The 14609-nt window shown below is 36.7% G+C and overlaps 1 protein-coding gene across 1 annotated transcript in view; it reads right to left on the bottom strand.

Moving 5' to 3' along the window:
• Positions 1 to 863: 863 nt before the first annotated feature.
• LOC135466457 (ribosomal protein S6 kinase alpha-5-like) overlaps positions 864 to 14609 on the bottom strand; it is a 34793-nt gene continuing 21047 nt past the window's right edge. The window contains 10 exon segments of the mRNA XM_064743938.1: positions 864 to 7531; positions 8324 to 8474; positions 9280 to 9483; positions 10177 to 10299; positions 10301 to 10348; positions 10770 to 10914; positions 11469 to 11545; positions 12575 to 12697; positions 13265 to 13426; positions 14254 to 14398. Coding sequence (XP_064600008.1) covers positions 6768 to 7531; positions 8324 to 8474; positions 9280 to 9483; positions 10177 to 10299; positions 10301 to 10348; positions 10770 to 10914; positions 11469 to 11545; positions 12575 to 12697; positions 13265 to 13426; positions 14254 to 14398 — 1942 coding nt within the window. The 3' untranslated portion in view covers positions 864 to 6767.

Below are 14609 nucleotides of genomic sequence, written 5' to 3'. Positions count from 1 at the left end.
GTTCTAAATACTGTTGGAGAAGGTTGCAAACTTGTCCCAGTATTTGTGAGGAAATATAATACATGTAGGTTGCCTATTTAATTCCAGTCCCAAGAAGCCAAGGATCAGCCTCTGCATTGAAATTGTAGGCTGAATTCTGAAGCAGCTTTATGTTTGAAGGTGTGTCCATAACCACTGCCAAAACCCAACATTTGAATCATTTGTCTTTTTTTCAGATCGTATCACCGGCCCCTATGACTCAGTTCATACAGCGTCTGCTTTGGGGGATGGCAGATCCAGGTTCAATCCTGGCTCGGGTCACACTTAAGATCTTTAAAGAGAAAGCTGTAACTTTGATTGGTGTTTTCTCATGAACTATTTCACTTATACGACGGCCGCAAGCATTATGGTGGGAGGAAACCGGGCACAGCCCGGCGGAAACCCACGACCATCTGCAGGTTGCTGTCAGACCTTCCCACATACAGCCAGCATGAGTCTGACTTGAACTCACATCGACCGCATTGGCGAGAGACTCCTGGGTCATTACGCTGAGCTAGCGCACTAACCAACTAGGGCGAACTAGCTAGCTGCAGTATTAAGTACAGGCAAAGAAACCCCAAAAAGAACCGTTGACATTGTGAAGAAGCACATTATCCAAGGCCAATCCATGGCTGGTTCTCACAAATAAAGAAATAAAACAAACCCATGTAACAGAGAATTTCAGTTAAATTTCCCTTTATTCCACTTCAATGTGCAAATCCAACATGGCAAGTACCTGGGAACAAGGTGGCTTTTCACATAGGATAGATATATATATGTATATATATATATATAGAATCATTACATTTATATACATTAATATGTAACTTTAAATATATACTCACTATGTATAGAACTATGAATGTTTAAGGGTAAAGTGTCAATATTATAATTATTAAAGAGAATTTTTTTAGCAAGGAATAAATAAGAAAATTCACTGTATATTTACAAACAGATTTAAATTTGCATTGTGTGCATAAAAATCCAGAGGCAAAATGTAACCAGATGACTGTAACTTTTAACCACAAAATATTCCTCCACTTCCAAGGAGTTAGGCAGTGTTGATAACAGTTCAGAATAACCTCACAGATTTAAGAATATGCAAACATCAGATTACACAGTAAAAAGCAATATGAGCAACCTGTCCGTACAACACTGAATCAGGGTCCACCATGTCTATGTCCATGCAGCCCCACGTCAGGCACATAAAGTGATGACAATGTGGATGCTAGATACTGTGTCTGATTATTGTTCTGTTTAGTATGACCATAGTCAACCTATGCAGAAAGTCTAGTCTCTTCAAGCCATGCATTTCACACAACAATTTATGCATGAATTATTACTTCACTTACATAATAAGTCTATTTTAAGTTCCTCCTTTATTCCCTTACTCAACATGTCTAATTTGGAAAGTGGATGCTACAAACTGCACCATAATAAATGTGGCTTTGGCTACAAACTCACAACTCCCAACATCCCTACAACCTCAAATTCCATCATGTGGAAATGTCTCTCAAATCTCCGGTAAACATTTCAATGTTCATAATCTATACACACACAGTAGAATTGCCTAATAATCTTGTCTGTACAGGACATATAGATTGAACACTAATAAAATGTCTAAAAATTCATGGTTAATTTCCACAATAACAGTTGCTAAAAGCAAGAAATCTTTCTTCAGATAAAAAAAAAAAAAAACAAGAAAAAGAGAATCATAAGTGATTAATATCTGACAGGCCCCAGAATGATATTTAAAATTGTGGAAAAGCATTGAATATGTATCATATTAAATAACATACAACAAATAAGTGAAAGATCCACATTCCATGAACAATGTCTTGTAAAAATGAATCCCTATTGCAGAACACTACGGATCAGAAATCTGTTTCAAATGTATCAACTACTCTTAGCGCCTCTTTCGGTTTGGTCATGGACACAACAGTAAGATAGGTTTAAAACAAAAGCACAACAGTTAGCAAAGAAAATGACTAGGAAAATAAAATGAAAAATCATCTTATGAAATTTTTAAAATTTCTAAAAATTTAACTCTTGCAAAAAAGAACTAGCTTTTCTCCAAATACATTACAACAATATTATAAGCAACACATACTCCATCCACACTACATCTCCCTTAACCATATCCTACTACACTACACACTATGGTAACATCCACACATCTTTTCTCGACAAAAACAACAGACCGAATGTAGCTTTCAGACAGAAAAAGCAAGGATTATTTTTGCTTGAGCTCTCAGATCAACAAAAAACAGCAGCAGAAATACCCTAGTCACAGGTAAGGTATCAATATGCACAAATAATTTTCCAACCAATGAAAGGACAAAATTGTGAAAAAAAAAAAAAAAATTAGTGAAAATCCCAGGAAATAGGCCATTTTGTAACTCATAATATAATAAATGCTAAAATACTGAGCTACAAAATGGTTTCATGTTTAATTCTTGGTCTTCTACTTAGGTTTCTAAAAGGTGATGTAAAACACTTGCCCACCGAGATAAACAGTGATAAATGTATAAGATATCACATGTAATACTGTACCTTAAAAGATTGGAATGAAGCACTTTCATGGAAAAATGGGATGAAGCATGTTTGATCTGATGTATAGAAATTTTATGGCTTGCTTTAACACACGAACTCTATATTCAAATCTGATCATAAGCCTACATTTGGCCACAATTCCAAAAAGTCTGTTTTGACTCCATTCAACATTTGCAGTTTCATATGGACCGCAGGAGTTAAAACTGGGAAATACATCTGTTGAATGAGATAACTGTATCAAACAGTTTGAAATTCTTAGGCAACAAAAATTAAAGTTTATTTTAAATTTTGACTTCATCCAAAATCCTCATGGGACTATGCCTGACTCAGCTTGTATCAGTTTCAAGTTATTAATGTGTTACAATTAAATCATCATATAAATCTTAATCAACTTGGTACAAGTAGGCAGTTAATTATTTCCAACGATAAGATCAGTCTTTCAGTCTTTGTACAAACACGCTTGATTTTAAGCTGAATTTTCTTTTTATTTAATGTAAGTTTTAGCCCGATAAATGTTAAATGTTGTACATTTACTTTGACCTTCAATGTAGTTTTAATTTGTCGCACGATACTGGTCTAATTTTTATCTGTGGAGACAAGGTGTTTTAAGGCTGTGTGCCTCTCTGAAAAATTTCACCCCAACTGTAAGTATGGAAGTGTGCTTCACAATTGCAGTCACTGAAACACCCACTGTGAGCAGTGTGGACGTGTGGCCAAAAATGACAGTGGTTGATTCTCGGCCAAAGAAAAAAGAAAATAAAAAGGCTTAAAAGTCTCTTATAACGCTGCTGTCTGAAATCATTCACAATACATTAGGCATGTATATATGTACATGCAACTCAAAGCATGTACAAAACAGAGAAAAAAATAAAAAAAGACAGGCATTCATTGTTAGTGTATCCATTATAATATCTACCGGATACATAAGTGGACCGATTACAAATTTCACGGGGTCTGTACACCAGAATATGACTAGCAAATTCCCATGTTGCATACATACACATGAATAAGGAAATGAAAATATGGCATATGTGATACAGTGCATTAAGGCCATACAAAGGGGCAAACAGCAAATACAACCTCAGAGTGTTCCTACAATGCAAGTACAAATTCACACTAGTTTGTACTCTGACATCATGCTATTTGACATCGAAGTTAACATCAAGATGATCACGTCTTGCACTCAAGCCCCTCACTAAGTGAATGGTGCATGTTAACAAGATGGGTACCAATATCAAAAATTTGACAGACCATCTCACTGAGAGAGTGACATAGAGCTTAATATTACTTCATACATGTAGATTAAGACAAGAAGTTCAAATATCTTGTGATACTTCACTGGTAACAAAAAATACCACAAAACCCTCAACTGGTGTATGCTTATCATGTAAACCTTCTGTAAAGAAAGACTGCAAAACCCGAAATCTGAATTCTCTTCAAACCCTTATCATACTCTGAGTCAAATCAATACAGGATTTTCTCCTGATGTCATTCAGCAGGATTAAAAGTCTACATCAATTATGTCATATCTGTTAATATCACATGGGACTGACTTAAATGTTGCCTTAACTGACTAAAAGAAAAATACACATTACAGATTTAAAATCTGACCAAACATCAATTATTTTGCAGCAAAATGTTAGAGAACATTGAGATTCAGTAGATTAAGGATATGACGGAAACAAACACGCTAGGGCACTATCAGGGTCCTATTCTCCAAGGACATTATTATAGTTCAGTACTATACAGTATAGTATAGTATTATTGATCGAACATTTATGTATGCATGAGGAAAAATTGTCAAAACTGTGCGTCATTAAAACTAGTACAAAACTATTCAGGAAGAGACCATGAAATATTAGAGTCGGCCATTTTTAATGAAAAGCTATGTCCTGAATTACATTATGCACGGTGGTAAATTTTGAAATGCTTAAAGAGTTCATATCTATAAAAATAGAATGTCCCAAATACAAGCTGCCAGATAACCACTTACTAGTTCCATATTTGCTCTCATCACAGCAAAACTAGCACCACACTTTATTAACAACCACTGTAACATAGCATGGGCTACAAAACAACAACCGAGGATCTAGACCTGTGACCAGCAACAAAATCGGAACAAAGAATGCCGGAAGACATTGCTTGCCTGATTGATCTTCATATTATATATCCTGTGTTGCAAGGTGAATTTAAATTATGGCCTGAATCACAGAGTTGAAGATACATAGAAAGTTTTCTCAGTGCTATGTAAGGAGAGATCAACAGTAGATATCACAGCGCTGAACAACATGTAGTATATACAAGACATACATCAGGCCTTCCATTCTTCCAAACCACATACATTCATCTTTTCAAATCCACTCTGGGCTAAATATACGTGTATAAGGACAAAAAGCGTCGGCAGATATGAGTGAGCTGAACAAGATTATCATTTCACTTGACATCACCAACTCGCTTTACATTCAAAAATGTTAACACCCAATCACACTCCACCAACAGTTTTACGAATTATCACATATACCTCCAAACCATCAAGACAGAAATATTGAGCAGAAACTAAAATCCTCTCTTCATACAGGTCATCTGGTGTATTGTCGTACATCAACAAAGGGAGATAATCAATTACACTTGCCACACACAGCGGTGATACAAATGAACCCGTGTTTCCTAAAGCATCCTGAACTTGGCAGGCCAATCAATAATAACAATGTTACTACATGTGCTGCTTCAAGAAAGCATTGTACTCAAAAACACCACACTCATGCTTAGTTATAATTCTGTTAAACACTATTGGTGACTTTCTGTTCAGACAAAGTACAGTTTACCTTTCTCCTGTGTCAAGGTATTAACAAGATACACAGTAACTTTTTTAATTAAGGGGGGAAAATGCATGCACAAATTTATTAAAATCCATAATATTCATCAAAGCAGGCATTAATTTAACCCATAAATAATAACAATCATTTATGGAACAATAAAAAAATGATTTCACCCTTCTGATGGTTGCTTTTGTACGTGCACAACATTCAACACGGAAGATTAACGTCCTCAATACAGACAATTGCACATACACGGTTGTGAGTGTATTCATCATGAAAAAAAAGTCATAAAACATCAAATGAATAATGCAAGTGCTGTTCCCCATGACAATTACAATGCTTTAAGATTGCATCTAGAGTAGGACTGCAGCGCTGTAAAGCATAAGCATTAATATGATCTAGGATAACAATTCTAGAAGTTCTGTACAAGAAAACATGCATATGAACATATCCTCAATACACCTTGATGTCAAGTCAAAAGTGGACAATATCATACAGGTAAAAATAACAACCTGGAGACATATTTTAAATACCCTAAAAATATTCCAAAACCTACAACTGTAAGGACTCTGTTATTTAACAGTTAGTTTCTCATCATCTTGTTTAGGAGAAAGCCAATACGCTTCTATAATTATTAATTATGTTTCATTTATCGAAACAAAATGACTGTAAATTCCAAGAAAAATCCACTTTTCAATCTCACATTTATTTTTAATTATTTGCTCTCAAATTTTAGATGTACAGCTTCAAGAGAAACAAGCAATTAATTAACAGTGGCCTATGGGCTGTTGACCTATGTCATAAACACGGATCACACCCCATTAATGTAAAGGCCTGGACTAGCATTGACAGACGTACGCCAGTGCTTTGCTAAGCCACTGGACACATCGGGAAGATAGACACCTCCAACAATAGGCACTTTAAGTAGGCACTTTTGTCAGGAAAATGAGAGCTACACACGTGAAGTGATCAATAATGAGCATTACCATGGACATGCCTGGCTCTTACTCACTCACTTCACTAGACATGGTTGTCTAACCCTGAGGTGGAACTTTCTTTTCACTCAGTGTCAGCAATGAATTTGATGACACTAGCTATGTACAATGTCTCTCCATAGGTTATCTGCCCCTTATTTAGTAGTCGGGTGGAGGGTAGGGGAGTGAATCCTGGGTTTCTTCAAGGCAGAAGGCATGGGACAGATCTGCAGGAACAGACTGCTCAAATCAACAAGGTTAAGCTCCCTGGAGTTATCTGCCCTTTATTAGTTTGTGACTGAAGTTTCGGTCTTGGACAAAAGGTGCTGACAGTTTGGTGAAAACAGACTCTTCAAGAAAACGATATGAGCTTTGAAATGTCAGTGCATTATTTTCCCCTTAATCAGTCTATGACAATAGTTTCAGTCCTAGATCTCTTTGATGCAGACGGCATGGAGAGATCCGTAGGTACAGACTGCTGATCTTCCTCACTATTAGAGTCCTCATCCTCATCTCCAATGATGATACAGTCTTCCTCGTCCGTGCTTGTAGTGGACTCGAGACTCAGCTTACGTTTAGTGCCAGTGTGCGCCGGAGGCGGCTGCACAGTGCCTTCATTGCCCCCGTATTCCGGACCTGTGTTCACAGACAGAAGCATGGAGGCAATGCGTGCGTCTCTGTAACTGAACACTCCGGAGTTCTCCTGCAGCTGAGTGCTACTGTTGGGCGTAGGGACGCGGCCTGGCACAAAGCCCGTACTGCTGGCGGAGCAGTGCGATGTGTTGGAGAGGTTTCTTACTGGGGACTGTCGCATGGGGGACTGGGACTGACGCATAGGAGACTGCGTCAGGGAACCGCCTGAACCGTGAGAATTTGTACTGTCACTTGAACTACTCCGTGCTTCGGTGGAGCTCTTTTTCATTTTGCGTCTCTGAGCAAGAGGCGCTTTGGCCACATCCTGAAGGCGAAACCCCTCCTTGGTAGCCTTGTGGAAAGCGTTCATTGTCGCCTGGAGCTGAACCTGCACAGAGTTACTACAGGCACTGAGAATTCCTGGAGTCATCAGAGGTGTGGCAGAGAAGATCTGAGTGTTGCTGCCAGACAGCCACTCGTTGTGTTGAAGATCCTTCATGGTAAATCTCTGTTTGGGATCCACAGTCAATAGCCCTATAATTACAAGAGGACAAGACATCACACAATTGCAGAATTTATAATCTGAACATTTGTCAATCACTTTGTCAATGTATATGTACAAATAAAATTTCACAACAAAATGCAGCTTAAAACATATTCTTAAATTTCACCAGACATACTCGAAGTATATTTCACTTATCCCAAGGTTGACAGGTTAGACTCATAGTTTATGTGTTTGTGAAAAATTTCCCAACTTGAAACTCAGACAAATCCGTGGTAAATGAATACCCCATTGGTCAAGGACACAACAACTCTCTTATATACGGGTAAATCAGCCCAAGAGGACCCTCATAGGGAGTTAACAGGCTGGTACTTAATATATTCACAAAATACGAGTTAGTACGAAAACTGAGAAAATCAAGGCAAGGTTTGTTTAGTTTGTTTGTTTGACAGATTGAGGTCACTTTCAACAGTATTTCAGACATATCATATCATTGTCTTCATGTAGCAGACAGAGTAAAATGACCATATCGACAACATTACAGCAGAATGTTTCTACATTCTGATGTACCTTCAAGTACATCAGCAATCCATAGCACCAGTCCACTGAAACGAACATTCTTTTTATAGTTACAATTTGATATACTCATAGGGAGATTTCAGGTAAACAAGCCATCAATAGCTGCAGCACACTGAAATGGTCATTGTTTTTTATTGCTATTCTTCTGAAGTACATGAACTTTCCTTCATGAGTTCCTTCATCAGCAGTGACCAAATCATGGTGATTCTAACAAATCTTCCTCAATGCTCTGAACACAACTGTACCTCTGATAAGCTTCTTGGCCGACTGTGACACAGCATCCCATTCCTGACCTTTGAACTCAAACTCGCCTCCCTTTATACGCTGCATGATGGAGGTAGCACTGTCAGTTTTTCCACTGATCTGGAAGGGAGCTTTTCCTGATAGCATAGTATACTGAAAACAAGAGAAAATGAAAATTTATTCAAAAATCAGACCCAATAACACATATCTTTTTTTCTCAGAGCACAGTTCAGTGAGATGACTCTTCATCCATGTATACTAAAACTAAGATATATCCTAAGTAGAAGGACAACGACATCCTATTTGGACAGAATGAGACAGAAATGCAGTCTCCAAACCATCAATAGAAATGCTGAAACATAAGACATTCATTTTTATCTATCGCCTGTTTTACAAAGTTGTCAGAGATACATTACTAAGCACATCATTATTTATTGTAAACGCAGATCAGCAAATGTAGTAATTATGTTATCTATTTTTCAACGTAACTTATGTAACAATCTGCCAAACAAAAAGCACATTTATAGAAACAAATAACCATCATAAAAATATTACTTTTGGTTTATTTATTTGATAGGTGTTTTACACCATACTCTAGAATATTCCACTTATACGACCACTACCAGAATTCTGGTGGAGAAATTTGAGCAGGTTGCTGGCAACCCTTGATCTGGACTCACTGAATTTTTTGTGCTGATACTGTTTCTACGATTCCTCCGAAATAACTGTGGTTAAATTATTAGTTGTCTTTCTTTTAATGAAGCAAAGAAGAAAACTTCATATTTTTTTACTTTATGATGAGAGTAGACATCTAATGCAGAATATAAATTGCTCCTTTGTTAGTAATATAAAATGCTCCTTTGTTAGCAATATAAAATGCTCCTTTGTTAGCAATATAAAATGCTCCTTTGTTGGCAATATTAAATGCTCCTTTGTTAGCAATCATTCACAGGTTTACCATAATCACTCCTAAACTCCAGAGATCACAGGACTCATCATAACCATCTTTGATAACAGAGGTTTGTTTGAGCACTTCTGGGGCGGCATAATGAAGGGTGAAACATGGGGTTTGTAATGGTTGATCTGGCTTCTTAAGGCGAGCAAACCCAAAATCCACCAGCTTGATCTCAGCATCATCGGAACTGTCCTCAAAAAGTAGGTTCTGAAACATAACAAACCTTGACTAAGACGAAGCACTCTGAACATATTCTTTTTTTTTTTCAATCAGCCATCAGTATTGGCTAGTCTGACTGGTGATTTATTTTAGGTTTATTTCAATGCTCTTTACTGTCATTTAACAATGGTATTTGTATGAGAGCTGGAGAGTCAAAAAAGGCTGCTGCATAAATAACACTGTCACACTTGAACACTTTTTCATGTCATTAAACCATATCTGCCTGATGTTACTTGAACATATATGTATTCCTCATGTCACACTCAAGAATATTTCACTCAAACAACAGCAGGTGACATCTCGTGAGCCATCTATGCTGGCAGGTAAGTTTATGTACGGTATATGTGCATGTCTAAGCATGTCTACAGTATTTTCCATGTCCACAGTTAACCATTTTGTCTGACTGACAAATATGTTGAAGGTAGGATAGTATCAAACCGAAAAGATTAATGTTACAGCAACAAAGTACTATTTTATGACCATTATTGACCTTATTTTGCACCTTTATGGGGTGATTACGGTAATAGCGTCAAAAGCATTTTATGAAGTATATCTACAACCCAAAATTTGTAAAACTGGAGGGGCATTTTTAATTGAAAAGCTTTTCCCTCAGATTGTTTCCGAGAGTGCTATTAATGATGTCCTTGAAAATTTCAAGGCCTGTAAACACTAAATACTGACCTCTGGCTTCAAGTCACGGTGGACGATACCGCGATTGTGCATGAAGTTCACGACAAACACCAGAGACTTCATGATACGACTGGCTTCAGTTTCAGTGAAGCTCTTTTTCTTTCGTATCCTTTCCCAACAGTTCTCCTCCTTTCAATAACTCCATGACAATGTAAGTGTGAAACTGAAAGCCCAGAAAAGAACTTTTTTATGGGTTTGTTTTACTTCCTGTTGGTTTTAAATTTTTCCTCTTTTAAAGCAGGTATATTTACAAATATAATGCTGACTCACTGGAATACCATGCAAAGGCACCAGGTAAGATGATTTGTTTTACTTGCATAGGTTTCCTATTGGTTTTAACATTTTTCTTTTCTTTTTTTTTTTTTTTAAGCAGGCCTATTTACCTATATAATGCTGACTAATATAATGCACCAGACAAGACACACCACCTGTACCAATAACCTTAGAATAAGCCGACCAGAGCTTGGGCTATCCACCCTACGGAACTGAAATACAAAGTTTTTACCCTTAATGTTACTCTCTTACTACATGCACAGCTCAGTATACTTATTATTTTATTAATCATTATTAACACGTCAGCTGACCTCGTCAGTGAAAGTGTCAATGAGAGTGACCACATTGGGGTGACCCTGACACAACTTTAACAGCTTGATCTCGCTGGTGCAGTCCATGCGGCGAGCCACTATCTTCACAGCATACAGCAGATTGGTCTTCCTATGCCGGCACTTTCTATTCAAAGACCAAAAGATCACTGTCTAAAATACCATTAAAAACAAGCACAAGATAACCTATCAATAATATAATATTGAGACATCTGATGAAGGAAACAATGCAGCAGGTATGGATATGAGTTAATCAAATATATGGAAAACGGCTGACAATGTCTGAGTGCAAATTTGGAAAAGTATCCCAAATCAGATTTATGAGCTTATCATGCAAAACGTCTGCCAAACATTGGCATCTTATCATGACACAATTACCCTAACAAGAGTTATAACTGTATTCCTTATTCATTCACATAGATGTATATTTGGGAATTATCAAAAAAACTAAAACATTCTCTTTTTTTTTTTTTTTTTCCAGTAAAATACTTTATTTTTGTAAAGAGCAGACTGTTTTTTTGTAAACAGTCTGTCCAAATGAGAGCTGGAAACAAGAGTTAAGCTGTTAGCAAAGATGAGAGAAAAACACCAACAAGCAAAAGAGGACAGTTGAAATAAGTATCAAATGAAAACAGTTTACAAATTCCACACCTTAACTACATCTGGAATAGAACAGCTCACCTGCATATTGAAAAGCTCCCATCTCCCAACATACCATCTCTTAGGTCAAGTTCATAGTTTTGGAAAAATGGTGAGTTCTGAAAATAGCATATTAAATATGTGACAGAATGATGAATTTTGGATTCAAATCACTTTGTTTACTTAGGGTTCTTGTTTTTTAAATCACAATCAAACTCATTGCCCAGTCTTAAAAATGGGTCTGCAGAACCCAAATTAATTCACCATCTGTGACCAAGTACATGTAACTGACAAACTTTGTGAACGATGTAAAGCCAATGATCCAAATTAAGGCAGCTGACTGCTCGGTCAGCATAGGACCCCTGCTTCAAGTCACTATGTTACGAGTTGATCAGCAGCAGAGTTCATGTTTCATACTCCTGACATGAACTAATATTTATGGCAAGCACCTCGGCTTGAACACAGTGTTTCAATAATTTCACTGTATTTCATAAAAGAGCAAAGACAAAACATCCCTTGTATGCGAGAAAGACGAAAGAGCAAAATTTAAATTCTTCAGTTCAAATAACTTCAGAGAAAAAGAAATTATAAGATTTCACTGATTTTAATTGTTATCCTAATGAATTCTGCACTGACTCTAATATTTGTTATTTAGAAACTGCTGACTAAACGCTAAAATGAACGACAGAAAATGTATTTGTGGAGATGAATGTGGTTTAGGCCGAGAGGGTATTGTTGAATTACACGGCTTGTAAATCAAGTCTTTTCATGTCTGTGGTGGTCCGTAAATGATACAGACCTGCCCCACAACACTGTGTGAAATGGCCCTTTGGGTGCATGTAACCAAATCATTGAAAATGATCTCAAAATGATGTCTTATGCTGTAGTTCTGTGTTATCATAGGTCACTTCATGGAGTGAATGGGCAAAGGTTATGTCACAACTTTAGGCCGCACAATCCGATAGCAACATGTTTGATTGGATAAAATTCTCAAGATGGCTGCCTCAACTCACACCAGTCTTTTGTGCAGTATGCATATTTTATTTTACATGCTATTTGGTGAAATCTCATTAAAATAATAAAGTATGATACTTTTTAGAGAACTTTGCTGTTTTGCAGAAACAAGAGACACTATCATAATACCTTACCTTAAATACTTTGGAGTAAAGCAATTGTCTATCATTGGGCTGATATTCACCGGAGGGTCTTAACAGCTGATTGCTGACAGTGTTATCACTGAACAACACTGAGGGAGCCACAAAGGAGTAACCCTACAAGACAAAACATAAATACATCTACATATCATCAGTTATATCCGTCTGGAAATAAAATTTCTCATTAGCTTGACTGATGCGTAGACACCTCCCATCAGAAGTGAGGACTGGTTACGATTATGGGTAGAGGACAGAGGGTCTGTTTCAATTAAATGTTACGCTGCAAAGTCTGCTAAGGTCACATCAATTTAAGTTGTTGTTTTACAGGCATAATAAATCTTTTTCCACTGTTGTTGGAGGTTGTAAAAATAAAAAATAAAAAATTGTCTGATTTGTTGGAAATGTAAACTTTCCTAGCCAATTTTTTTCCTGTTGAAGACATATCTACATTAAGGGAACAGGAAAATAATTTAAAAAATATCAAGACTGGACAAAATTTAAACTTGGATTTTCCCTGTTATTTTTATTCCATTTTTCTTTAATTTCTAATGACAGCTTCCCCATAAAACACAAAATAACACAAACGCATATTTGAATAAACATGACTTTTCATAGGATTCCACATTTTGGACCTTTTACTCGAAGACTTGTTTCCATGTGTCATAATGGAAATAAGCTACTTACCTTGAATATTTTTTCTCCATTTGCCGGAATGATAGCTGGGGAGTCCGCGGCTATCATGTTTGTAAATTCATCACTGAAGTTACTTACATCCAACTCATGCCGAATTTTGGGCACAAATGGAGCTGGCACAACTCTATGAGCAACATCATCCCAATTTAGAGACTGATTTGTAACAGAAAATACATATCGTCAGCAATGGGGAATTGGGGAAATCTTATTGTATGACAGCCGCAATAAAAGAAACTCAAAAATGTGAATTTAAGATTTGCTTATCTACCTACTGGCAGTGCCTAATCTAGTCTTGCTTAGAAGTATTTCAGCCATTCCAGAACTGTCTTCACTTGCGTGACCAAACATGCTCAACATGTTACATGTATTTTCTTTGTTTGCCAACCTACTAAGTACAGCATTTGTGTACATGCATTTAGGCCCTTATTTATATGTCAGCAAACTGAGTGCAACGGGACAAAATGACGATGCCCATTACAGAATGTAACCCTATTCTTATACACGTACACCACCCCCACCCCACCCCTCTCCCAAAAATTATAGCATTTGTCATAGGACTACACCATGGTGCAAAATAAGGTATTTTGTACCATCTACTTATGTCAACAGAGTACAGAATTTGTAACAGGACTAAATCATGATGAAATGACAGTATTGGGTCCTATCTTTATGTCAACATACTAATTATAGCTTTTTTGATCAGACTAACAGACGGAAATATGTTAATCGGCTGATTATGCATATAATATTTGGCAATTTGTCCACATAAAGGGAATATTTTAAAGTCAAATGGAGTGAAACTTGACACAAGCGATATTTCATCTCTAATAATGAGCTTTAAAGGTAATGAGTCAACTTATTTCTTCCAGGGAAGTTGGTTTGAATAGTATCTATTCTGTTTTCACAGTAAAATGTTCCCTTGTAATGAACTGATTGCTTTACACAGAAAACAATCAAACCAAACAGAGCTATGTTATTACCTGGAAAAATGGGTGAGACTTAACTTCCTCACTGCCTTTTGATCCAAGCCGTAAGCTTGGTTCTTTGTTAAGAAGTTTCAAAATCAAGTCCTTCACCTCTGGTGAGAAGTTCTTTGGCATTGGCGGTGTAGATTTGAGTATACGTCTGCAACATAAGAAACAGTCATGTATGAAACTGAGAGCCAGTCACACAAGATGATCGACATTGACCATTTTGTTCAAATAATTTAACGGACATTGTTCTATACATGAATACATGAAAATAGGGACACAATATTTTGGAAAAGAAAACTGTCTGTGGAAATACTTTATTATATATATTTTTTTTTTTAAGATTTACTTTCACAGAATGACAA

Source organism: Liolophura sinensis, chromosome 6 (assembly GCF_032854445.1).
Source record: "Liolophura sinensis isolate JHLJ2023 chromosome 6, CUHK_Ljap_v2, whole genome shotgun sequence".
NCBI classification, from domain to species: domain Eukaryota; kingdom Metazoa; phylum Mollusca; class Polyplacophora; order Chitonida; family Chitonidae; genus Liolophura; species Liolophura sinensis.
This window is presented reverse-complemented; position numbering and strand designations above follow the sequence as displayed.